This window comes from Panthera pardus, unplaced genomic scaffold (assembly GCF_024362965.1).
Source record: "Panthera pardus isolate Hobbes unplaced genomic scaffold, ASM2436296v1 HiC_scaffold_4, whole genome shotgun sequence".
NCBI lineage: Eukaryota > Metazoa > Chordata > Mammalia > Carnivora > Felidae > Panthera > Panthera pardus.
In genome coordinates this window covers 18,286,601-18,308,995 of record NW_026526969.1, presented here as the reverse complement: position 1 = coordinate 18,308,995, position 22,395 = coordinate 18,286,601, and the positions used below count along the sequence as shown (strand labels likewise).

General features: G+C 60.5%; 2 protein-coding genes and 1 long non-coding RNA gene across 5 annotated transcripts; 1 reads left to right on the top strand and 2 right to left on the bottom strand.

Moving 5' to 3' along the window:
* Positions 1-1,733: 1,733 nt before the first annotated feature.
* On the bottom strand, positions 1,734-10,970 carry LOC109278143 (neuropeptide W-like). The gene is made up of 3 exons (XM_019468181.1): positions 10,710-10,970; positions 2,166-2,360; positions 1,734-1,920 (listed from the first exon to the last, which is right to left on the bottom strand). The coding sequence occupies exons 1-3, from the start codon at positions 10,719-10,721 to the stop codon at positions 1,804-1,806; spliced, it is 324 nt and encodes a 107-aa protein (XP_019323726.1). The 5' UTR covers positions 10,722-10,970; the 3' UTR covers positions 1,734-1,803.
* LOC128774691 (uncharacterized) lies at positions 9,211-10,703 on the bottom strand. The gene is made up of 2 exons (XR_008419085.1): positions 9,966-10,703; positions 9,211-9,252 (listed from the first exon to the last, which is right to left on the bottom strand). It is a non-coding gene; the product is annotated as an uncharacterized LOC128774691 (long non-coding RNA).
* ZNF598 (zinc finger protein 598, E3 ubiquitin ligase) lies at positions 10,920-21,909 on the top strand. 3 transcript variants are annotated; one of them, XM_019468173.2, is made up of 12 exons: positions 10,920-11,201; positions 16,165-16,277; positions 16,749-16,878; positions 17,104-17,315; positions 17,414-17,631; positions 18,005-18,122; positions 18,687-18,952; positions 19,083-19,167; positions 19,277-20,064; positions 20,454-20,604; positions 20,718-20,868; positions 20,960-21,909. In XM_019468173.2, exons 1-12 carry the CDS (start codon positions 10,977-10,979, stop codon positions 21,308-21,310), a joined length of 2,808 nt encoding a protein of 935 aa, XP_019323718.2. In that variant the 5' UTR covers positions 10,920-10,976; the 3' UTR covers positions 21,311-21,909. The 3 variants fall into 3 exon arrangements, with proteins under 3 accessions (XP_019323718.2, XP_019323716.2, XP_019323717.2); XM_019468171.2 differs by having other exon boundaries at positions 10,970-11,201; positions 18,005-18,113; XM_019468172.2 differs by having other exon boundaries at positions 10,970-11,201; positions 18,687-18,913.
* Positions 21,910-22,395: the final 486 nt, after the last annotated feature.

The window sequence follows — 22,395 nt, the reverse complement described above, 5'->3', positions numbered from 1 at the left end:
GGCGCTGCTGAGCACTGGGGAAACATCGCTTAGATCCAAGGGCAAGCCCAGGACGGGCACAGCCCTTGAGGAGGGCATTTAAACATGGCCTGAGGCCCCAGAGTCCTTCTTCAGGGTGGACCGTGGGGCTGTTCTGGAATCTGCCCAGAGTTCCTGCTCTCTGTGTGAGGGAGGGGAGGGAGCAATGAGACTGCGGGACAGGGCAGCCCTAGACTTTGTGCACGTGGCACATGGATTTCGTGCCATCAGTGGTGGAGAGCCCTTGAGGTGTTGTGCACAGGACACGCGTGTTGTGAAAGACCAAGTTTGGCAGGAGTGGACTTGGAGTGCAGAGAGTGTGTTGACCTGAGGAGTCAGGTGGCCGCCCCTCCCGTCAGTGCAGATCCTGGAATCAGAGTCAGTAAACTTAGGGGTTGGTCGGGGCGCCCGGGTGGCTCAGTGGGTTAAGCGTCCGACTTCGGCTCAGGTCATGATCTCGTGTCTCGTGACTTCCAGCCCCGCGTTGGCCTCTGTGTTGGCAGCACACAGCCTGGAGCCTGCTTCGGATTCTGTGTCTCCCTCTCTCTCTGCCCCTCCCCTGCTCACTGCCTGTCTCTCTCCCTCAAAAATAAAAAAAAAACATTAAAAAATAAATAATAAATAAATCAATCCAGGGGTTTGTAAGAATTGGGAGGGTGGAGTAAAAAAGAGCGCCCACGTTAGGGGACCACGTGGGGAGAAGGATGCATCCAGGAGATGAGGAGTTGCCAGTAAGGAGACAGGGGCTTCCAGAGGCCAAGGGGAATGTGGGGGCCAGTTCTAGGTGGGCCTGTCGAACTTAGCTGGCCCAACAGGCATGGGACCACCCCTCCTCCAGTCCTTGCTGGGTGCCCCAAGGGAAGACCTTGCCAAATGGCCAAGGGAGGGCTCCGGGAGGCAGACGGTATCAGGGCACAGCAGACGGGCACTTCGAGGTCTGGTCCAGAACAGTTGTGGGAGTCAGAGCCCATACTGAGGAGGGTTAATGAGGGAGCAGAAGGGTGGAGGGGCCCGGGCACCTGTGAGCAGGATCTATAAGGGGGCCCAGGTGGAGGGAGGTCCTTATTCAAGATGGCAGAGCACATTTACACGGGGCTTGGAGCCAACAACTGGAAATGTGGAGAGGATCAGAGGGGGAAGAGTCTCTGGGGAGGCAAGGGGCCTTTCCTCCCTAGGAGGAGAGCGTGGCCTGAAGAAGGGGTACAAAGGAGATCATGGCTGAAATGAAGCCGGGAGATGGGGGAAAGGCTGGGTGGGCTGCCAGGGCTCCCGAACCTGGCCAGGGGCCACAGTGAGGGGGGGCACTTGCAGGGCTCTTGGGAGGCTGAGGTGGGGGCTCTCCCTCTCAGCTGGTAGGGTATGAGTGCCTACTCTCCTTCTGGTGGATGGCAGCAGGACCCAGGGGCTGACTCGTGCCTACCTCCCATGAGGCCTCTCCCCTCCTGTGGGACCCTGGGACCTGGTCTGATGACCCCACCCCCAAATAGGAGGGGCAGTACTGGCAGAGAAGGGAAAAGGGGACCTAGGCCCCAGCAATGTCTCTGCCTCTGTCCCCCCTTCTGTTCCCCAAGCACTTACAGTTGGAGATGGTTAGGAGCAGGCATCCCTTGGCCAGAGAGAAGGCTCCTGATATTTGCCAGGGCGTGGGTGCAGCTGTTTGTGCCCTAGAGCTAGATGCTAAGTACACATCACAGAGGAAAGGGGTCACACATGGGGACACATGAACCAGGCAAATTTATTGACCAGTCGCTGTGAGCCCTAGAGAACTAATCTATTCTGCCTGGGTCAGGAGAAAGGGCATTGCCAGCAGGGGCTGCGCTCAGGATAGCCCTGGAGAGGTGGGGTCCGGCGAACGCGGTTCTCTGGGCAGACCGTGGCTGAACAGGAGACTCTCCAAAGTCTCTAGAAAGAAGAGCAGGGCCTCGAGGACAGGGCTGTGCGCCCTCCAGTACCCCCCCCCCCCCCCAAACGTCCCCAAGGCTGGAAAGGGTACGACACTCCAGGGAAGCCTTTCTCCCTAAGGAGTGGGAGACAGGAGAGTCGTGGGGTGCCTCGTGGGCATGTGAGTGGGCCCACCGGGCTCAGATCTCCCCAGACGTCCTCGCCCCCTTCTCCCCACACGTCCTCGCCCCCTTCTCCCCACGTACCTGGCCTGCTCCGCGGAGGAGCCCTGGCTCCAGTTCCGGCGCGCGCTCGGGGCGGCGCCAGCTCCAAGGCGCACTGACCCGGAGCCCTGCGCGCGAGTGCCTTCCAGTCTCCAACAGTTCCCGAACCCCAGAAGGCAGCAGAAGAGCACCTCGGGGGACGGGCGCCGGACGGAGGGTGTCTCTGGCAGATGGCTCCTGCGGGGACGCGCCCAGGCCCTGGGTGTCCGAGGCAACGGGTCCGGCAGCGAGGCGCAGCGCGCGGCGATGCATGTAGGGCGAGCGGCGCAGCCCCATGAGCAAGCCCGCGGCGCGGCCCACCGTGTGGTAGCGGGGACTCGCCACGTGCTTGTACCAGGCGCCAGCGGGCAGCGACAGCAGCAGCAGCAACAATGCGAGCACCGGCCGGCCCGCAGGGCCCCGCATCCCCGTGCCCCGCGCCAGGATGCTCACGTGCACGGCCGCCCGGCGGGGAAGGCCAGGAACTAACGCAACCGGGTCTCGGCGCCCTGCGGGACTGCGGCGGCGTCGGGGAGCCGGAGCGCGGTGGATCCGACTATAACCCCTCGCGGGCCCCGCCCCTGCTCGTCCCGGCGGTACCCCCTGGGCTCCCAAAGGAGGGAGAAAAGAGGCCCGGGCTGCCGTGGTAAGGACGTGGGTGGGTTATCAGAGCACCCTCTCTGAGTGGCCGTGGGCCTTCAGCCAGAGCTCATCTTGACGATCCGCTGGGAGCGCCCTTGTCGTCCCCTCCCCCAGGGGGCTGCTCTGCTTCCTCCTCCCCCCAAGGAGAATGGGTGCCCCCTTAACCACAGCTCTTGCAGGCTGTACACTGAAGAGGAAAGACGGAGGCTGGAAGAGCCCTCTGCATCATTCAAGAACCCTCTGTGGATCTACTTCCCGGAGGGCTCTCTTGTCCTCACCTACATAGCTCTTCAGTCTGTCCCCTACCCCTTCCTCTCCTTTCCCACCCTCGCCTCTGCCCACCAACCCATTTCCCAGCTGCAGCTGGATGCTTGCAACCACGAGTTTGGCCACATGGAGCCCTCCCTGAGGTGGTTAGTGGTTCCCTAGGGCTTCCAGAATCAAGAGGAAGCCCCTCTCATCCGGCAGCCCTGGCTTGGGCAGGATGAGGCCCTGTGGCCCTCTAGCCTGCTTTCTGGTCCTGATTCCCCCCACCCAAGACCATTTCCTCTGGCCAGTCTCCATCATCTTTCTGCTGTACCCAGCAACCAGTGATTCTGCCCACCTCTGCACTTCTGTGCCTGCAACATCCTTCCCTTCCTCGCCATCACTCAGCATCCCGTCTACATGGCCCTCGTGTGAATAGTCCCCGAGTATTCCTTCCTGGCGACAGGGGTTTAACAACCCCTTCCAGAGGGCAGAGCCCGACCCGTTCTTGCCAGAAACCCAGCCCAGGAAGGATGCAGCCCTCAAAAGAATCCGACTTCACCGCACCCCCAGCAACCACAACATTCACCTAACACCTTCTAGATTCCAGACACCAAGGATCCTGAAACGTCTTATTTTTTATTTCCTAACAATGCCATGAAGGTAGGATGATTATTTTTTTTAAGTTTGTTTATGTGAGCTATGCACCTAAAGCCCAAGGCGGGACTTGAACTCAAGACCCTGAGATCACCTGAGCTGGGATCAGGAGACAGACGCTTAACCGAGCCACCTAGGCGCCCCAAGGTTTTACTTTTTTAAGTACTCTTTACACCCAATGTGGGGCTCGAACTCACAACACTGAGATCAAGAGTCACGTGCTCCGGTGACTTGAGCCAGCCAGGCGCGCTGAGGAGGGTCAATTATTGAGCCCATTTGCCAGTGAGGAAGGTTAAGGCACCAGGAAAATGGACTTGTTTGGATCACACCTGCTGGGTAACAGTGGGGCGAGTGGGCTCCAACCTAGATCCCCAGGTTGGGGGTCTGAGCTGAAGTTCTTGACGGAAACTGTCCCTCACCCTCTGCCTGTGTCTTTAGCAAAAGGGAAGGGGTGATTCTGGGAGTTGAAGGGAACAGAGCCTGGGCCAGTCCTTCCTCCCAGGTCTCCATGTCAAGGGACCATCGTGGGGTTGTGGGGGCAGAGGATGGCACCTGCCAAAGGGAGGAGGGGCCCGACACGGTTCTGGCAAGCTCTGGGGGGGGCAGTCAGAAGCAGCAGCAGCCCTCCCCACAGGGCCCTGCAGAACAGGGGGGGGGATGTGTGCCGTGCTTGGTGGTGGGCGGTGTGGGAGAAGGGTGTGTGTCCCAGTCTCTCCTGTCTGCTTCTTCATTTGCAAACTGGGAATGATAATGGCCCCTCATGAGCTCGCTGTGAGCATGAACTCAGGCGTGGGTGTTGGGGCCATGCCTAGCACACAGTAGCTGCTAAAAAAATGGTTGTGCAGGGGAGCCTGGGTGGCTCGGTCAGCTAAGTATCTGACTTCGGCTCAGGTCACGGTCTCGGGGTTCATGAGTTTGGGCCCCACATCGGGCTTTGTGCTGACAGCTCGGAACCTGGGTCCTGCTTCCGATTCTGTGTCTCCCCTTCTCTGCCCCTCCCCTGCTCACGTTCTGTCTCTATCAAAAATAAATAAAAACATTTAAAAATTTAAGGGGCGCCTGGGTGGCTCAGTCAGTTGAGTGACTACAGTTCAGGCCATGATCTCACGGTTCATGAGTTCAAGCCCCGCGTCGGGCTCTGTGTGACAGCTCGGAGCCTGGAGCCTGCTTCGGATTCTGTGTCTCCCTCTCTCTGTACCCCTCCCCGACTTGTGCTCTGTCTCTTTCTCTCTCTCAAAAATAAACATTAAAAATTTTTTTAATTTAAAAAATAAAAATAAAAAAATGGTTGCGGCTGCTACCGTCCCAGAGGCTGACCTGCCTCCTAAACTGTTGGTAAAACACTCTGATGGAGGGGTGACGGGGCAGGCGCTGCTGGGGTGGCGGGCGCAGAGGGAGCCGTGGGCGCACCTGGAGGACCACGGGACCAGGGAGCCTCGTGGAAAGCAGCCTCCCCCGGGGCACCATAAGGGGCCTGGAGAGCCGCCTGGAGTGTGCGGTGGGCGGGCACCGCGGCACGACGCGGGCTGCCAGGGTCCTCTGCCGCTGCACATCCTCCCTTTTAAGGGTACTTGGGGGGCTCCTGGAGCCCCCAGGGATCGAAGGGAGGCGTCAGCATAGGATCACCTGTGGCTAGGCGGCAATGGAGTCTCCGTGGCGGTTAGAACACTGAAGTCCAGCTACAAGTACCAGCGCAGACAAATCCCCAAAGCACGACGGCTAAAGAGAGGAAAGTACTCTGCACGATGATGTTCGGTATCTGAAGTTAAAACCCGAGCCGCTTGTCCTGCTTTTTTATAGCTGTGAAGCCGAGAAGGGAAATGTCATGGTGGGAACAAGGGACGAAGGCCAGGCAGAGAGGAAGCGGGGCTCCTATCAGGTGCAGGTGTGCAGAAGGCCTGGGGGGAGGGAGCCCAGGGCCAGGTGGGGGGAGCGAAGCACACAGTAGTCCTGGGGACTCCCAATTTAGGGTACGGGGGTGGGGGCTCTGTGCCCTGCCCACCCCTGAACCCAGGGACCCAGTGACAAAGGCCTCTGCCCCTCTCCCACTAAGGGTCTGGAGCCAAAGCTCCACCGTGGGAGGAGGGGAGGAGGTGACAGGTCCATGGCCATGAGAACTGACTCTCCTCTGTGGGGCTTGCCTCTCCCTTCATCCACCCAACAGCCTCCTGGGAACCAAGGGAACGTGGCTTTGGCCTGTTTCCGCACCACCTTTCCCGCACGGGCACCAAGCCCTCCTGGGCCAGGACATCTTCCTGACACTCAGCCTCAACACTGGGCACAGAGCGTGGCCCCGACAGGGACTTCCAGCCTAAGGATGCGGTGATGGAGCAAATTTCTGTTTCGTCTTATTTTTCATGTTGTATTTATTTATTTTCAGAGAGAGAGACAGAGAGTGTTAACTGGGGAGGGACAGCGAGAGGGAGACACAGAATCCAAAGCAGCCTCCAGGCTCCGAGCTGTCCGCACCGAGCTCGACGCGGGGCTGAAAACCTTGAAGCATGAGATCATGACCTGAGCTGAACTCAGACGCTTAACCAACTGAGCCACCCAGGTGCCCCTGTCTTATTATTTTTAATTACTAATTTCTAGTAAGGTAATTTACATTATAAATTAATGCTACCAGGAGAGAAACATTAAAGGCGTCCTCACCGCCCCGCCTGCCGTTCACATCCCAGTCCTGCTCTGCAGATGGCAAGTGCTCACAAGTCCCCCAGCTGCTTCTTCTAGTTTTACCCCCTATTTAAAAATCGTAAACTTAACTGCTACTCTAAAAATCAGTGGTTGTTTTTTTTTTTTTGTCTCGAGAGAAAGAGAACACGAGCAGGGGAGAGAGCATCCCCAGCAGGCTCCTAGCTCAGCACGGAGCCCAACGTGGGGCTCAAGCCCACGACTCAGGGATCCCGAGCAGAGCAGAAATGGGAGGCAGACGCTTGATCAAGGGAGCCATCCAGGCCCCCCAGTGGTCTTTTCGAGGAGGCATAACATACTTTCAGTGTGCACATCTAACAACTGCATTTGTTAGGGATGCATACATCTGTGTGCCCACAGCCCAGATCAAGAGAGCAAAGACTTCAGCTCCCCAGGAAGCTCCCTTCGCCCCCTCCCAACCAGAAGCCCCCAGCAAAACTGATGGCCACATCGGGGCTCCTCACCCTTGGCACTGCCCGCATCTGTGGGGGCTGCCCTGGGCACTGTCGGACGTGTAACAGCATCCCTGGCCTTTACTCATCTGTACAGGCAGAGTAACAGCCTCTCCCCAAGCCGTCTGCACCCCACATATCCTGGAACCCGTGCACTCTTACTGGATAAGGGGACAGAGGACTGAACTTGCAGACGAAATTAGAAATTAGGCAGGCTCATCAGTTGACCTGAATATAAGCAGATGGTCCTGAATCATCCACGTGGGCCTAGCGTCGTCACATGGGTCCTTTAGTGTGGAAGTCCTTTAGTGAGGGGTCAGGGAAGGGGTGGGGACGACGCCAAGAGGCTGGCATGACGCAATTTGCAGACACGGGGGGGGGGGGGGGGCGCCTCAAAGGCTGGAAAAACGAGGAAACGGATTCTCATCAGAAGGCGAGGACCCCACCTGCACCTTGGAGACTCATTTAGAACTTCTGAATTCCTTAACTGTGAGACAAGGAATGTGTTGTTTTAAGCTGCTAAATTTGTGGTGATTTTTAGCGTCCGACTTCAGCCAGGTCACGATCTCGCGGTCCGTGAGTTCGAGCCCCGCATCAGGCTCTGGGCTGATGGCTCGGAGCCTGGAGCCTGTTTCCGATTCTGTGTCTCCCTCTCTCTCTGCCCCTCCCCCGTTCATGCTCTGTCTCTCTCTGTCTGTCCCAAAAATAAATAAAAAAAACGTTGAAAAAAAAAAATTTAATAAATTTGTGGTGATTTTTAACAGTGGCAACAGGAAACTAATGGACCAGGAGATGCCAGTAACGTTCCCACTCTGCTGTGACCACCACAAATGCCTCTTTGGGGGCAGAACTGCCCCCAGTTGGGAACCACAGACCCTTAGATTATAAACTGCTGCTTTCCAAAGTATCTGTCGTAGGCAGCACCAAAAGCCTTCCTACAAATTCAGATGAAGCTTCGGCCCTCTTACACCCCGATAAGCCCACTTTTCATCCCTCCATCCTTCTACTAGGATTTTATCACAACTTTTGGCTAACTCACCAGTCAGCGTGCACATCATTATGGCCGTGTAAATCGTTTCGCTGCTAAGCCAAGTAATGTGCCATGGTTAGGTTTCCTTTCTTGCCGAATGCTTGTTACTTTTTTTTCTCTGCTTGTTTCTCTATATGCTTATTTTGCTGTTTTCCCCCAAAGGCTCTGAGAGATAGGTCGAGCTCTTTGTAGTAACTTTTCCGGATTCTCAAGCACGTGAGGGCACCCAAAGAGTACCGTGTTTTCTGGAGGCCTCCCTGGGGGAGGTGGCAGCCTCCTGCTCCAGACTGCATACCCCTCTCCTCTCACACCTACTCAGGAGTCTCCGCACAGGCACCATCCCACACTTTGCTGTCACTCTCATCTGGCTTGAAACCCGTGTTCTGGATGCCAGGTCATTTTCCAACGGATAGTCCCTAACTATTTGGAGATGTGAACCCTCTGGTAGCTTCATGTGTGCTAAATACGTTGTCCCTTTTATGGCAGTGGCTTTATGCCTAGTGGAAAGATTTTTCTGGGCATAGAAGGTGTGCATGGATATCCTAGTCCCTCAAAAATTTGACAGAATTTCCAGCTTCCTGTGTTCCAGGAGTAAAGTCTGATTCTCCATCCTTCCAGGGTCTTCTCCCTCCTCACCTCCCCCTCCTTCAAGCTCTGGGGTGGGGGTGGGGGGGATCTTCACTTTGTCTGCAGTCCTCCTGTTTGCCTCTGCTGTGCCTGATGATGTCACTCGCGGGCGGCCTTTCTTCCTTGCCTGGGCCCTTTCAGTATGGAGACTTGTGTCCCTGAGCCGTGGCCTGTGTTACCTTAGTCTTTCATAATTTGCCCCTCTCCGTTTTCTGTGTTATCTCCGAAGTTCCTATTAATTACATATCGTACCTTCTAGAGTAAGATTTCCATCCTCTTGGGGCACCTGGGTGGCTCAGTCGGTTGAGTGTCCGACTTCGGCTCGGGTCATGATCTCACAGTCTGTGAGTTCGAGCCCCGCGTCGGGCTCTGTGCTGACAGCTCAGAGCCCGGAGCCTGTTTCAGATTCTGTGTCTCCCTCTCTCTCTGACCCTCCCCCGTTCATGCTCTGTTTCGCTCTGTCTCTCTCTGTCTCAAAAATAAATAAACGTTAAAAAAAAAAAAAAAAAGAAAAAAGAAGTCACAGCTACTGTTATCAAAAAAAAAAAAGATTTCCATCCTCTTTATTTTCCATCTGTTTTTTTGTCCTGTTTGCCAGGAGATTTCTTTAACTGTATCTTCCCATTTTGCTCTTGAATTTTTACTTATGTTTTTAATTTCTAGTAGCTCTTTCTTGTTCTGATTTGTTTGGTGCTTGTTATCGTTCAAGGCATCTTATTCTCATTTCGTGGAAGCGGTATCTTTTCTGGAAATATCAAATAGAGCTCTTTTTTTTTTTTTTTAAATGTTTACTTATTTATTTTGAAAGAGAGAGAGATCAGGGAAAGGACACAAGGAGAGGGAGACAGAGAATCCCAAGTAGGCTTTGTCAGTGCAGAGCCTGATGCCAGGGCTCAAACACACAAACCATGAGATCATGACCTAAGCCACCCACGCGTATGTATGTATGTATGTATGTGTAGCTGTTTCCTCCCTTCCTGTTCTCTTTGCACTTGTGGATTGAAAGTGTTTTATTCCTTTACTGTCATTTAGTGGGCTTTCATGAGAGTCGGATGGCAATTGCATGTGGCCAGTCCACCAGATTTCTTTGGTGTGATGATCCCTGTTTTACAACTGAGGAAGCCAAGGGTTTGGTGAGCCAATCAAGTTTGCCAGCAAGTAAGTGGCTGAAGGGGGGTTTCCAGCCCATTTCTGTCTGATTCTAAAGTCCAGGCTTGGGGTGCCTGGCTGGTTCAGTCAGTGGAGCACATGACTCTTGATCTCGGGGTCGTGAGATCCAGCCCCAAGCTATGTATGGCACCTACTTAAAAAATAAATAAATAAAAAGAGGCTCATCTGGGTGGCTCTCAATCTCAGGGCTGTGAGTTCAAGCCCCACGTTGGACATGAAGCCTACACAAAAAAAGGCGGGGGGGGGGGGGGCGCCTGGGTGCCTCAGTTGGTTAAGCGACTGACGGACTTCAGCTCAGGTCATGATCTCACAGTTCGTGAGTTTGAGCCCCATGTCCGGCTCTGTGCTGGCAGCTCAGAGACTGGAGCCTGCTTCGGATTCCGTGTCTCCCTCTCTCTCTGCCCCTCCCCCGCTGGCACTCTGTCTCTCTCTCTCTGCCTCTGTCAAAAATAAACATTTAAAAAAATTTAAAAAAAAAGAAGAGAATAATTAAAAATAAAGTCCAGACTCTTTCCCTACAACACACTGCCTTTTTTATACAAGGTTTCAGATTTGACTCGCCTCCTTCGATGACGTAAGGGAGGTCTGGAGTGTGCCTGGCCTCCAAGGGCAGGGAGGAAGCCCCGGTATTCACCACCATCAATTCAACAAACCTGAGCTGATGCTTCTCCGCGACAAGGCCCCCCCCCCCCGCTCCCCCAAGCTCAGCAGGGTGTGCCCAGTGAAGAGCACGTGTTCCCTGCCTGATTTTTCCATAAGGATAGGGGGAGACAGTCCCTGGCTCGGAGATGGATGTCTTTTCCAATAAGGATTTGCAGGAAACTCTTACTTAGGGAGGTGGTAGCGGTGCCTGGCGAGCAGGCCCGTGTGTGTTCCAAACACAAGCGGTGAGGGCTGGAGAGAAATGCTGGGCTCCCGAGACGAGAGCCTAGCTTATAAACTACGGGCCGTCGCATTAACTCTGCATTTCGCAGCGACACGGGAGAGCGCTTGCACGCGAGTACGGCCCATCCACAGCAGGGGCACACTTACACTGGGCGTCATCCGGGGTCGCTCGGACACTCGCACCCGTCCGGCGGCGCTGCGTGTCCCCGCGCGAAGAGCTCTGGCCACGGAGCCCTTGCGCAGCCCGGCTGTGGCCGTCGCGCCTCGCTGGGGCGGAAGTCGCGGCGCGCGCTTCCGCCGGGCGGGCCCGTTGCTGGGCGGGGCGCTGACGTCGTCCCGGAAGGGGCGGGCCCGCCGGGAGCCAGGCCGCGCCGCGCCGCGCCGCGCCGGCCGGAGGGGCCCGCAGCCCGGACCATGGCGGCGGCGGTGGCGGGCGCCGAGGGGCGGCGCGCGGCCCTGGAGGCGGCGGCGGCGGTGACGCCCGAGCGGGGCGGCGGGAGCTGCGTGCTGTGCTGCGGAGACCTGGAGGCCACGGCGCTGGGCCGCTGCGACCACCCGGTGTGCTACCGCTGCTCCACCAAGATGCGGGTGTTGTGCGAGCAGCGCTACTGCGCCGTGTGCCGCGAGGAGCTGCGCCAGGTGCGCCGAGCCGGCCGGGCCGCGCGTTCGGGGCGCCGGGGCGGGCGCGGGGCGCGGCCGGAAAGGGACTTTGCCTTCCTGGTGTCCGGCCGCGGGCCTGGCGGCGCCGGCTTCCGAAAGACAAGCCTGACGGGGCCACCCGGGGCTGGCTCCCGGCCGTGGGGCCGGCAGGCAGGGGGTGGCCTCAGCTGGGTCGAAGAGGGAGCGGTCCCTGGGGGGGACGGTTCGTCCTGCGCCCCAGGGATTCCTGCCGGGCCACAGGAAGAGGCATGATCAGAGCAAGAACTACCTAACCTGCTTGCTCTGGAGAGTTTATTCCTCAGGGGTCTCCACTGGAGGCGGAGGACATGGGGTGGAGGGGACTGGGCAAGGGAGCACCTCCAGAGGCAGTCTGTCCTGGAAGCAGAGGGTCAAAGTGGGTATTTCCAGCCCAGACGTGTGTTTGGGTCCCTCAGGTTAACCCCAGCAAAGTCCTCCCTCCATAGACCGGCGCCTTCATGTATGGAGGGGCGGTGGCCCTTGGTCTGCCCACCGCAGGGGAAGGCAGGACCATCGAGGTTTCCTTAGGACTCTTGGTGGATCGGGATAAAAGTGTTCTGAAGTTTTTCTCCTCCTTGCCAATTCAGGGTGGGGGGAGGGGCTCAGCTCCACAGTGGAGGTGGGGATGTTTATGACTCTTTCCAGACTTGGAAGCCATGGAGGGTGTCAGAGGACACCATGGAGATTCCCCCCACCCTCCCAATAATGCCAGATGCTGGCTGGGAGCACCTAGCTGGAGCTCCCTGGATTTGCTTTGAGATCTGTTTGCTTCCAGCATTGTGAAATTCCGTGGTTTGTTCATGGAAAGCTTGGGCTGGTGACATCTGCCAGGGAATCTGACTTTCTTCTTCCTAGAAGTGACGCGGAAGTGGCATTGTTGAGGAGTAGTTCCTTTGGTTGTTTTGTTTAAGTAGAAATTATGTCTGATGCTATAATTCCCGAGCTCTCCATGGGCACTTACTCTGTGCTCCATTAGGAGACGCTTGGAGATGCCGCCAGTCTATCATGGGGTGAACAGAGATAGCCCTGGGAGAGATCTAGGGTGGAGGGGTGGTCAGGAAAGCTTTGGGCCTGTGGCTTAGTGAGCGCCTCCCAGCATTGCCACTCTTGAATGCTTGCATGGCATGACGTAACTCTTGGATGGCCAGGTTTCCCAGTGCACCTGTAGTTTCCTTCCAGGAAGGACGGGGGTGCAGGTCTCGCTCAGGAAGCGAGCAGGCACCTATGTGTGGCTACTCTAGCCGGCATCTGGCCTCTCTCACTCCTTGTGGGTCCCACACCCTTCCAGTGCTCTGTGGCAAGGGGGTGTTGACATCAGCTGTCAGCAGGCTCCTGCTGGGGCGTGCTTTGGCACTGGGTGCCTTTGGCTGATTCTGGCCTTCCTCTCGGGCCTGCCCTGAATTACTGGGCAGCAGGAGAGTGTCCCGGGAAGTATGTGAGATGACGATCCTCTCTGTTCATCTTGCTTCCCTCCCACTCTTGAACTTGCAGCCCCACCCTGGTCCTTTGTGTTCCCTTGCTGAGTCCTGCACTGTCCTCTGAATGTGCCATGCCCGCCAGGGAATCCCACAGCAACCCCCAGCCCCTGAACCCTGCCTCTGCTCTGTCCTTCCTTACAGGACTAAGTCTTTGTAAAAACTTGGGAGGAAAGTGAGCCAAGGGACTGTGTAGAACAGGCCTACCCCTGGACCGGGCACTTCCCTGTGTCTGCCCCTGGGGCAGGCTTTGCAAAGAGCAGACGCAGAGCAGCCCTGCAGCTGCTGGTCAGGCGAGGAGCCAGACTGATCTAGATTGCCCAGCGGGTGCTCAGGGTAGAGGCGAGGCCAGGCTCCCAGGTTCTCTCTCAGGTCTGTCTCTGTCCACCCCAGATGGTTTCCAGGGTGCACCGGCAAGGCCAATGTCAGGCTTCCCATCCACCCTTCTTCCCCAGTCACATCTCTCCTACAGGCCGTTTTCTTCTGAGAGATGATTCAGGTCTTGGGCTCCACCTGGCCCTGATGCCCCTTGCACATCCAAGAGGTTTGATGGGGCTGCTGTACAAAGTGGGATGTGTCTGAGCTAGTCTCCCTTCCATTTCACAGGCAGGAGGTGGGAGGGGACCTGCTGATGACAGGTCAGGAGGCCAGACCTGCTGACCGGTCTTGTTTTTCTGTTGTCGGGGCCCATCCCCACTGGCCTGGTCCACCTGGGCTCCTCAGGGGCCTGTGCTTCTAGATGGGGCCCACCTTCAGCATCAGGCTCACTCTCGCCAGTGGTCGATGCTAGCGCCACCCATCCCTTCTTCCACTCATGCTCAAGGAGCGCCCACTGCATACTGGGAGTGGGGAGCAGCAAAGCCCCAGGCAGGAACACATACCCACCTCGTGGGGGTCCAAGCAGGGCTCTCCTCCCATCTCCTGCTCCCTCTCTTCAGGGATTGGCCTGGTATCCTGGGGCCCACCCAGGGGTGCCCTTTCCCCCTCTAACACCTGCTGCCTGGCCTACCCAAGGGCTTCCCGGGATGGTCCATCCTCACGTGTCCAGGCTGGGGCTGTGCCTCTGTCCTCAGACCCATGATCCTCTCCCATCAGGGTGATCACTAGGGTAGGTGGGTCTCGGGCCATGCTGGTGGGATGCCTGGCGGTTCCTCCGCGTCCCGGGTTGGGCCACAGTGCCCTGATCTTGTTTGGCGACTCGGTCCTGCCACTCGCTCACCCTATGCTGTGGGCAGGGACACTGGCCACGCCAAGCCGCACTGCCATCTTCCTGCCTGCCCCTCACTCTCCTGACATCTGGTGCAGGCCTCCGGGGGCCCCGTCTCACAGCCTGTCTAGGAGGGGCCACCAGCATTTCCCCACTCGCACCCCCTGGCTCCAAACCTGCTCCCCCTCATTCTCAGACAGACCCAGCCTTGAGCCTGTGTGCCGCAGCCACTTTCCTTTCCCCAACCTCTTCCTGGGGTTGCCACCCCTTCCCGAGGCAGCCCAGTGTCCCCTTCTCCTGGCGTGGCTCACGTGTGCTCAGCACAGCCTGGCAGTCCATCTTGAGGACTGTACCCTACCTCTCTCCACAGCGAGGGTGCCCGCAGCAAGACACTCCCAAGGTGGATCAGGGCAGACCTCTGAGAGGAAGGCGCTGGAGCTGGGGGAGGCAGTGGTGACGGTGCGACCCGGCTCTGGTGTCCTCTGCGGAAGGAAGTTGTTCCTCTGTTTAGTCTGCTGGACTTGGATGCCTTTTGGCTGGGGGTTCCCTCACGGGCTGCTGCTGAGCCACCTTGTGGGCAGATGCCGGGCTCCTAAGTCTGCTGCCCGTGTTGCCTCAGCAGAGCTAGGACCCTGAGTTGCACGACAGGCCTTGTGATCTGTGGCCGGACTGCAGCACCCTGACCAGCTCAGGGTCCTGCGTGTGCAGGCGCTGGTCCCCTGGCAAGAGGCAGTAGCGACTAGGGTCTGGGCTCGGAAAGCAGGGCTGGGTGGGGGCTTGCCCCAGAGGGGCAGGTCTCCTGAGAAGAGGCCAGTGTGAGACCCGGGGTCCTGGGGAGAAAACCAGGGGGAGGGCGAGCCTCAGGAGCACAGCTGTAATGAGCACCCACTTATTGCGTGGCAGGGGCAGTGGCCGGGGTCCTGGGAGAAAACCAGGGGGAGGGGGAGACTCAGGAGCACAGCTGTAATGAGCACCCACTCATTGCGTGGCAGGGGCAGTGGTGGGTGGTCACGTTCACCCTGCCCAGCCTTGCCAGACGTGACATCAAGGGGAAGAAAAGCCTGTTGGGGCAAGCTCGTCCTCCTCCACCCCCCACAATGGGTGTGGCTGGACCCTGATGCTTCCCTTGGGCTCCTATGGGGGTGTGGGGGTCGGCTTCTTCTACCCACAGTGTATCACCAGAAGTGTGGACTGAGGTCCCCAGCTTCTGCCCCAGGACCCCCAGGGAACCAGTTTTAACCGGCCTGCTGCTGGGGGACATTGTGACCACCCATTCTCCCCACCCAGTACTGCGCTTTTCCAAGTTCATGGCCATTCTGATCCCAGGTATCCTCCCTGGCTGAGCTTAGCTGAGTCTAAACATGACAGGGATGACCTTGACATGGCCCAAGGTGAGGACTCTGAGCTGAGGCGAATGACCAGCTCCAGGCGAGGGGGGACAGTGGTGGAGTGGAAAGGGGCATGGAGAGACCAGCAGTGTGTCTGGATCCAAGGGAGGGGAGTGGGGGCCAGCGAGGAGGGAGCCTGGAGGGAACAGTGCCTTTGTTGTCTAGGAGGGGAGGCCTGGGCCTGCGGGAGGGTCCTGGGGCTGGGCTCTGTGGAGGGGCTGAGCACGCTGTACTCAGAGTACCGGAGACCCCTGGGAAAGAGGCTGCAGGAGTGTCTGCACCCTGCCCCTGCTGAGTGCCCGCAGCTCGGCACTGACCCCCCTGACAACCGGATGGCAGGCAGGAACCTGGCCAAGAAGCAGTCAGGGGCCATGACCGACTCCTCTGTGGCATCATGGGTGGACAGAGCATGACTAGGCCTTGACTCGTGGTTGCCTGTCTCGTCCTGGTGACATTATTTCCATAGCTGCTTCTTAGACTGCATCTGGCCTGTGCTCAACACCCATGTGATTAAGCCCTGGCTTGCTTCGTCCCTGTCACTGCCCCCTGGGGTCACCGCCCCTGGGATGACCTCGGTCTGTTGCATAGCTGGTTTGGCTGTGGATGAGGGAGAGCCTGCCGCCCCCTGGTGGCCAGGCCGGGTATTGCGTCTCCATCCGGGCAACCCCAGGTGGGCACGCCGCAGGTGTGGAGAGGGGGCCCTGGGTGGCCCAGGATAGCAGAGACTGCTGCCCGCAGGGCCTGACGTGGGCCTCCCACGAGGGGCTGAGTGCCTCCCTTTCTTCTTAGCCGGACAGTGTCCTCCAGTGGGTGTCCACAGCCCTTCTCAGCAGGCCCCTCACTCTTGGTTCCAGGTGGTCTTTGGGAAGAAGCTTCCCGCCTTTGCCACAATCCCCCTCCACCAGTTGCAGCACGAGAAGAAGTATGACATCTATTTCGCGGACGGGAAAGTTTTTGCCTTGTACAGGTGAGCGGGGTCCCAGGGGCCTGCAGCCAGCCTGGGTCTGGGGAGGGGCTTGTGTCAGGGCCCCCCTGCTTTCCTGGCGTCAGCCCAGCAGGGGTGGATGGGCGGGGCGAGTCTAGGGAAAGCGCTGGGTTGTAGCGCGGTGCCGGCTTTCTGGGGCGTGTGAGGCGCACGCAAGCCCTCGTGAATTGGGATCTTAGCCCGTGGCAGGAAACCCCATGAAGGGCGCGGCTGTTGCGGGGCGGGTGAGGGGCTGGCTCCCAGTGTGGTAGTCACCGTGCCCGCCCTACGCAGAGGTCGGCCATCCCGCCGCCGGGCTCAACCCCGGGGCCCCTGCGCTGGTGGGCCTGCCGGGTGCCCGTCGTCCTGGCTCCTCCCAGAGCGCACGCAGAGGCTGTGAGTAGGCGCCAGGGCTCCCTCCGGCCGGTGCCACTGAGTGCCCGCACGGCCCGGGGGGGCCCGATGTGTCTCTAGGCAGCTGCTTCAGCACGAGTGCCCACAGTGCCCCGAGCTGCCGCCGTTCGGCCTCTTCGGAGACCTGGAGCAGCACATGCGGAGGCAGCACGAGCTCTTCTGCTGCAAGCTGTGCCTCAGGCACCTCAAGGTGCGCCCCGCCCCGCTCTCCTGGCTCGCGGGCCCCGGCCCCCCCCCCCCCCCCCCCCCCCCGCTGCCGTGCGCGTCCCCCCAGCTGTCCTGCGTCGCGCAGCCCGGGCGGGGAGGGGCTGCTGGCGTCTGGGGGCCCAGAGCCGGCACCAGCGCCACCGGGTCCCCTGTGTTGCGGGGCTGTGGGAAGGGCCCCCCCCGGCGCCCAGCACCCTCTTCCCTGCAGATCTTCACGTACGAGCGCAAATGGTACTCGCGCAAGGACCTGGCGCGGCACCGCATGCAGGGGGACCCCGATGACACGTCCCACCGCGGGCACCCGCTCTGCAAGTTCTGTGACGAGCGCTACCTGGACAACGACGAGCTGCTGAAACACCTGCGGCGAGACCACTACTTCTGCCACTTCTGTGACTCGGACGGGGCCCAGGACTACTACAGGTGGGCGCGGGCCCCGGGCACCCGAGCGGGCTGGGCAGGGCCGCTGGCCGGGGTGGCGGGGCCCACGGGCTCCGGCTGACACCCCGGCCCCCCGCCAGCGACTACGCCTACCTGCGCGAACACTTCCGGGAGAAGCACTTCCTGTGTGAGGAGGGTCGCTGCAGCACCGAGCAGTTCACCCATGCCTTCCGCACCGAGATTGACCTCAAGGCCCACAGGACGGCCTGCCACAGCCGCAGCCGTGCCGAGGCCCGCCAGAATCGCCAGATCGACCTGCAGTTCAGCTACACGCCGCGGCACTCTCGCCGGAACGAGGGTGAGCACAGCCTTCCCTCTGAGGAGCGGGGCTCCCTCCGGCTCCCGCCGGGCGCTCCCCGGGGGCCTGCAGGCCTCAGACCCAGGTGCCGACCTGACCCCTCGTGTGCCAGTGGACGGGAGACACGCACCTCCTCGCCTCTCAACGAGCCCTGAGCGTCTGAGCACATTGTGACCACAGGGAGCGCTTTGCAGCAGTCGGCTCCTGGTGTCTCCTATCTGCCCCCCGGGGGCGGGGGTGGGGCAGTGGGGTGGAGTGAGGAGCGCCTGGGGCTGACATCGACCCTGGAGGTGTCTGAGCCCATCCTCCGGGCTCCTGGAGCACCTGCCTCGGTCCGGCCCGGGCCCCTGACAGGCTTGTGTGCCGGCCGCAGGGGTCGTCGGGGGCGAGGACTACGAGGAGGTGGACAGGTACAACCGCCAAGGCCGTGCGGGCCGGGCCAGTGGTCGTGGAGCCCAGCAGAGCCGCCGAGGAAGCTGGAGGTACAAGAGGTGGGAGGATTTGCGTGCCGCTGACCTTCTCCTGGCGCCGGCCCCGCGGCGGTGGCAGCGGCCGACACCTGGGCTGGGACCAGGCAGAGGGGTTGGGCGACTTTGGCCTTCCGGTGTCTGGCGTCCTGTACCTGGCAGTGGGCCTGCTTAGTGTCCTGAGCAAGCAGACGTGCCCTGCTCTTTTCTCTAGCTGTAGCCAGAGACCCCAGTAACACAGGTCGGGGTGAGTGACGGGGGCCTGTGTCACTTGGGGGCTCCGTGCAGTTGAGCTGTGAAACGCTGCTGATGGAAACACACGCTCAGGCCGGGTGCCACCCCCAGTGTCGGGCAGGACGGAGGCATCTGTGGAGCCCGGAGCACTGGGCTCCCTGGCTGCCCGGGGAGCCCCAGCCTGAGGCTGGCACCTGAGTCGTGCCGTATCCGCAGCGCCCTCTCCTGGCCAGTGAGGGTGGGCCTGTGCCCGCTGGCCGGATGCATCGGGGGTGGGGGCCCCTCCCCAGCACCTCGCTCTGCGCACCGCTGTAGTCCTGGGCCTTGCCCAGCCTGAAGGCCTCCCCCTCCCAGGGAAGAAGAGGACCGGGAAGTGGCAGCTGCCATCCGGGCCTCAGTGGCCGCACAGCAGCAGCAGCAGCAGCAACAGCAGCAGCAGCAGCAGCAGCAGCAGCAGGAGACACGCAGGAGTGAGGACCGGGAGGAGGGTGGCAGGCCCAAGAAGGAGGAGGCAGGGGTGCGGGGTCTCGAGGAGCTCCGAGGTGCCCGGCGCCCGCCCCGGACTCAGGGTGAAGGTCCAGGTGAGTTGACTCTGCCCTGGCATGGGAGCCACCTGGGAGGTGAGAGGCAGGCTCCAGGCCCGCACAGTGCCTGGGACTGGTAGGGGCCCCCGGGAGCTCACCCAGGGGGTCTGTTCCCACACCCTGGACGTTGCTCAGCGCTGACCTCGAGTCCTTTTATGTCTCACAGGCCCCAAGGAAGCCTCAGCCAATGGTCCTATAAGCCAGGAGTCCCTCCCGGCAGCCGGCCCGGCCACAGGGGCCATGCTTCCAAGGTACGCTTGCGCAGAACCGGGGTAAGAGAGGGGGGGCTCCTGCGGAAGGTGGGTGCGGGGCAGGGGAGGCCCCGCAGGCCGCTGACGCCACTCCCCTTCCTGGGCTCAGCACCCTCCCGCCCCCCACCTCGAAGCTCAAGGACGAAGACTTCCCCAGCCTCTGCGCCTCCACCTCCTCCTCCGCCTCCTCCTCGTCCACCGCCGCGGCTGCTCTGGGCCCCGCGGGGCTGGCTCTGGCCTACCATGTCCCTGCCAGAGGCAGGAGCACCTTCCAGGAGGACGACTTCCCCGCCCTGGTGTCCTCCGCCTCGAAGCCCAGCTCCGCCCCCACCAGCCTCATTTCTGCCTGGAACAGCAGTGGCGGCAAGAAAGTCGCGCATCCCACCACAGGGGCCCAGGCTGCTGGCGGCAGCAGCCAGCCCCCCAGGAAGGCTGGGAAGGGGGGCAAGGGCAGCAAGAAGGGCGGGCCACCCCCCTCAGAGGAGGAGGAGGAGGATGGCCGCGCCGGCCTCACCGCCCAGGAGCTCCGGAGCGTGCCCACCACGGTGGCCGTCTCCTCCCTGCTGGCACTGGCCTCCACCCAGACCCTCACCAAGGTTGGCAAGAAAAAGAAGGTGGGCTCAGAGAAGCCAGGTGCCGCCTCGCCGCCCCCACCGCCCCCTGACAGAGATGGACCCCCTGGGGCCGAGCGGACCCCCGGCGCACCCACTGGCAGAGCCGAGGGGCCAGTTGCCGTCATTGTCAACGGACACACGGAGGGGCCGGCCCCGGCTCGGAGCACGCCCAAGGAGCCCCCTGGGCTCCCACGGCCCCTGGGGCCCCTTCCCTGCCCCACAGCCCAAGAAGACTTCCCAGCACTGGGAGTCCCCTGCCCACCCAGGATGCCCCCTCCCCCAGGTACGTGCGCCTGGCTCAGGCCCGCCACTGGGCATCTGGGTCAGATTGGAGCCCCTGGGCCCGGGGGGAGGGGGGAGCACACCCTGAGGGGCTGTGTTGGGGAGCAGCCACCGGCCAGCCAGCAGGGACGGGAAGCCTGCGAGGTAGGGGCCAGCGCCCCAGAAGCTTGGCGGCACCCCCCTGAGGAGTCTGCTTACCCTCCCTGTAAACTGGGGCAGGCCTAGTGGCCTTGGCCTTTCCAGAGGAGGGAGTAAGTCACCTTCGGGCAAGAGGCCAGTGTTGCCCGAGGGAGCGCAGCTGGTGGGCTGGCCGGCGGGGGGTGCCACAGCGGCCCCTGGAGCCCAGCCAGCCAGGGTCATGTTCTGGGTCTGGCGGGGCCACCCCTGCAGGCTTCAACGCCGTGGTGCTCCTGAAGGGCGCTCCACCCCCACCCCCACCCGGCCTGGTGCCCCCTGTCAGCAAGCCGCCGCCTGGCTTCTCCGGCCTCCTGCCCAGCCCACACCCGGCCTGCGTCCCCAGCACTGCCACCGCCACAAAAGCGTAAGTGTTGGTGGGCCATGCAGCCTTGTGCCCCCGGGAGCCGGGGAGGGCCCTCACCTTGGGCCACCCCAGAGGCTGAAGCCTCCACCTCCTCCCCATCTCTCGGCCCCCAGACCGAGGCTGACACCTGCACCACAGGCCTACCTGGTGCCCGAGAACTTCCGGGAGAGGAACCTGCAGCTCATCCAGTCCATCAGGGACTTCCTGCAGAGTGACGAGGCCCGCTTCAGCAAGTTCAAGAGCCAATCGGGGGAGTTCAGACAGGTGAGTCAGGCAGGGGTGTGGGGGGCCGGTGCAGCCACTGCTGGGGCTCAGGCCCGCACGGGACATGACTGGGTCTGGCTCTGGATGGCAGGGCGTGATCTCCGCGGCCCAGTACTACAAGAGCTGCCGTGACCTGCTCGGGGAGAACTTCCAGAAGATCTTCAACGAGCTGCTGGTGCTCCTGCCCGACACGGCCAAACAGCAGGAGCTGCTGTCTGCGCACACGCACTTCCGAGGCCGAGAGAGGCCTCCGGGCACCAAGGCCAAGAAGAAGAAGAGCGCGTGGCAGGCCAGCGCCCAGCCGGCGGGCCTGGACTGCTGCGTGTGCCCCACCTGCCAGCAGGTGCTCGCGCATGGGGACGTCAGCAGCCACCAGGCACTGCACGCCGCCCAGGACAACGACTTTCCCTCCCTGCAAGCCATCGCCAGGATCCTCACGTAGCTCCCGCCAGCATGGGCAGGAGCCGCCACACCCGTGAGCCTCCTTCCTCCTTCCTGGCTGCCGTGCAGCCGGGTGAGGCCCTGGTGAGGCCGCCTGCTCGGCCCCTCAGCTGGCCAGCCCGCCAGGGGTCACCAGGAAGGCCCACCCTGCCCCGTCAGCACACCGTCACAGAGGAGTCCATCCCGTTTCCTCCTGGGAGCCGGGCGAAGGCCTTGGTGGCGGGCTGCTTTTGGTTTGTTTTCATGCTTTTGGAGGTTGTGAGGGGAGGGAAGGGCTGGGAGGCCGTAGCCTGTCCGTGCTGTCCGAGCTGGTGGCAACAGTGGCCCTCTCCAGGCGCCCCCCCAGCCAGAGGGCTGCGGCGCTGCGGCCCCCAAGCCAGAAGCTGTGGGTCCACCCGTGCTGGAGTCAGATGTTGAGCGTGTTGTGTAAACAGTTGGCTGTTTCGTGATTCAAGAACGTTCAGGATTAAAAGCAGACGCAAAATTGTGCTACTTGAAGTTGTATCTTTTTATGAGACAAGCTGAATCTGGGATCTCTAATTGCCTCTGACCTTTTATAAGACCGTGTATCTTCAAATAAATTTATTTTGCAATAACGCACATAGCCTGTGTTCTGAGCTTCTCTGTCCTCCCAGACCACCCCGCAGCTGGGGGGCTCAGAGCTGTCAGCCAGGGAGCAACTGGGTGGGGGTGGGGACGACCCGTGCGCGGAGCTGGGGCGGCTGGGCTGTGCTCCCAGGAAGCAGCAACCAGCCAGTGCCCTGTCCTGGACGTCTGGCACCGCCCAGGCCTCCCAGGAATACACCAGGACGTGTCTGACCTATAGTCAAGTAGCCAGTAAAACCATCCTTCCAGAACACGGGAGTCCTACAGAGCCAAGGTTTGCACCTGCAGCCTGGTCAGGAGCTACTGAGGGAAACCGCAGAAGCACATCAGAAGAGAGCGTGTCTGAAATTCTGCGAAAAAATAATTTGTGAATTATTCAGATCTAGTATCTCAGAGGGGACCAGAGAAATCTCCCCTTTCTGCCCTAAACCACGTAAACAGTAGTTCTAAACACAAGCACGTCCAAATAAAGAAAAGGAA

What these genes read in the sequence shown, in the direction of transcription:
- LOC109278143 (XM_019468181.1), bottom strand. An exon ending in TCCTCCGCGGAGCAGGCCAG is followed by an intron (nt 1,921 to 2,165) that starts GTACGTGGGGAG and finishes TCTTCTTTCTAG; the next exon opens with AGACTTTGGAGAGTCTCCTG.
- ZNF598 (XM_019468173.2), top strand. Translation starts at nt 10,977, where the DNA reads ATGGCGGCGGCGGTGGCGGGCGCCGAGGGGCGGCGCGCGGCCCTGGAG. An exon ending in ACAGGGGCCATGCTTCCAAG is followed by an intron (nt 19,168 to 19,276) that starts GTACGCTTGCGC and finishes TCCTGGGCTCAG; the next exon opens with CACCCTCCCGCCCCCCACCT. An exon ending in CAGGATGCCCCCTCCCCCAG is followed by an intron (nt 20,065 to 20,453) that starts GTACGTGCGCCT and finishes CCACCCCTGCAG; the next exon opens with GCTTCAACGCCGTGGTGCTC.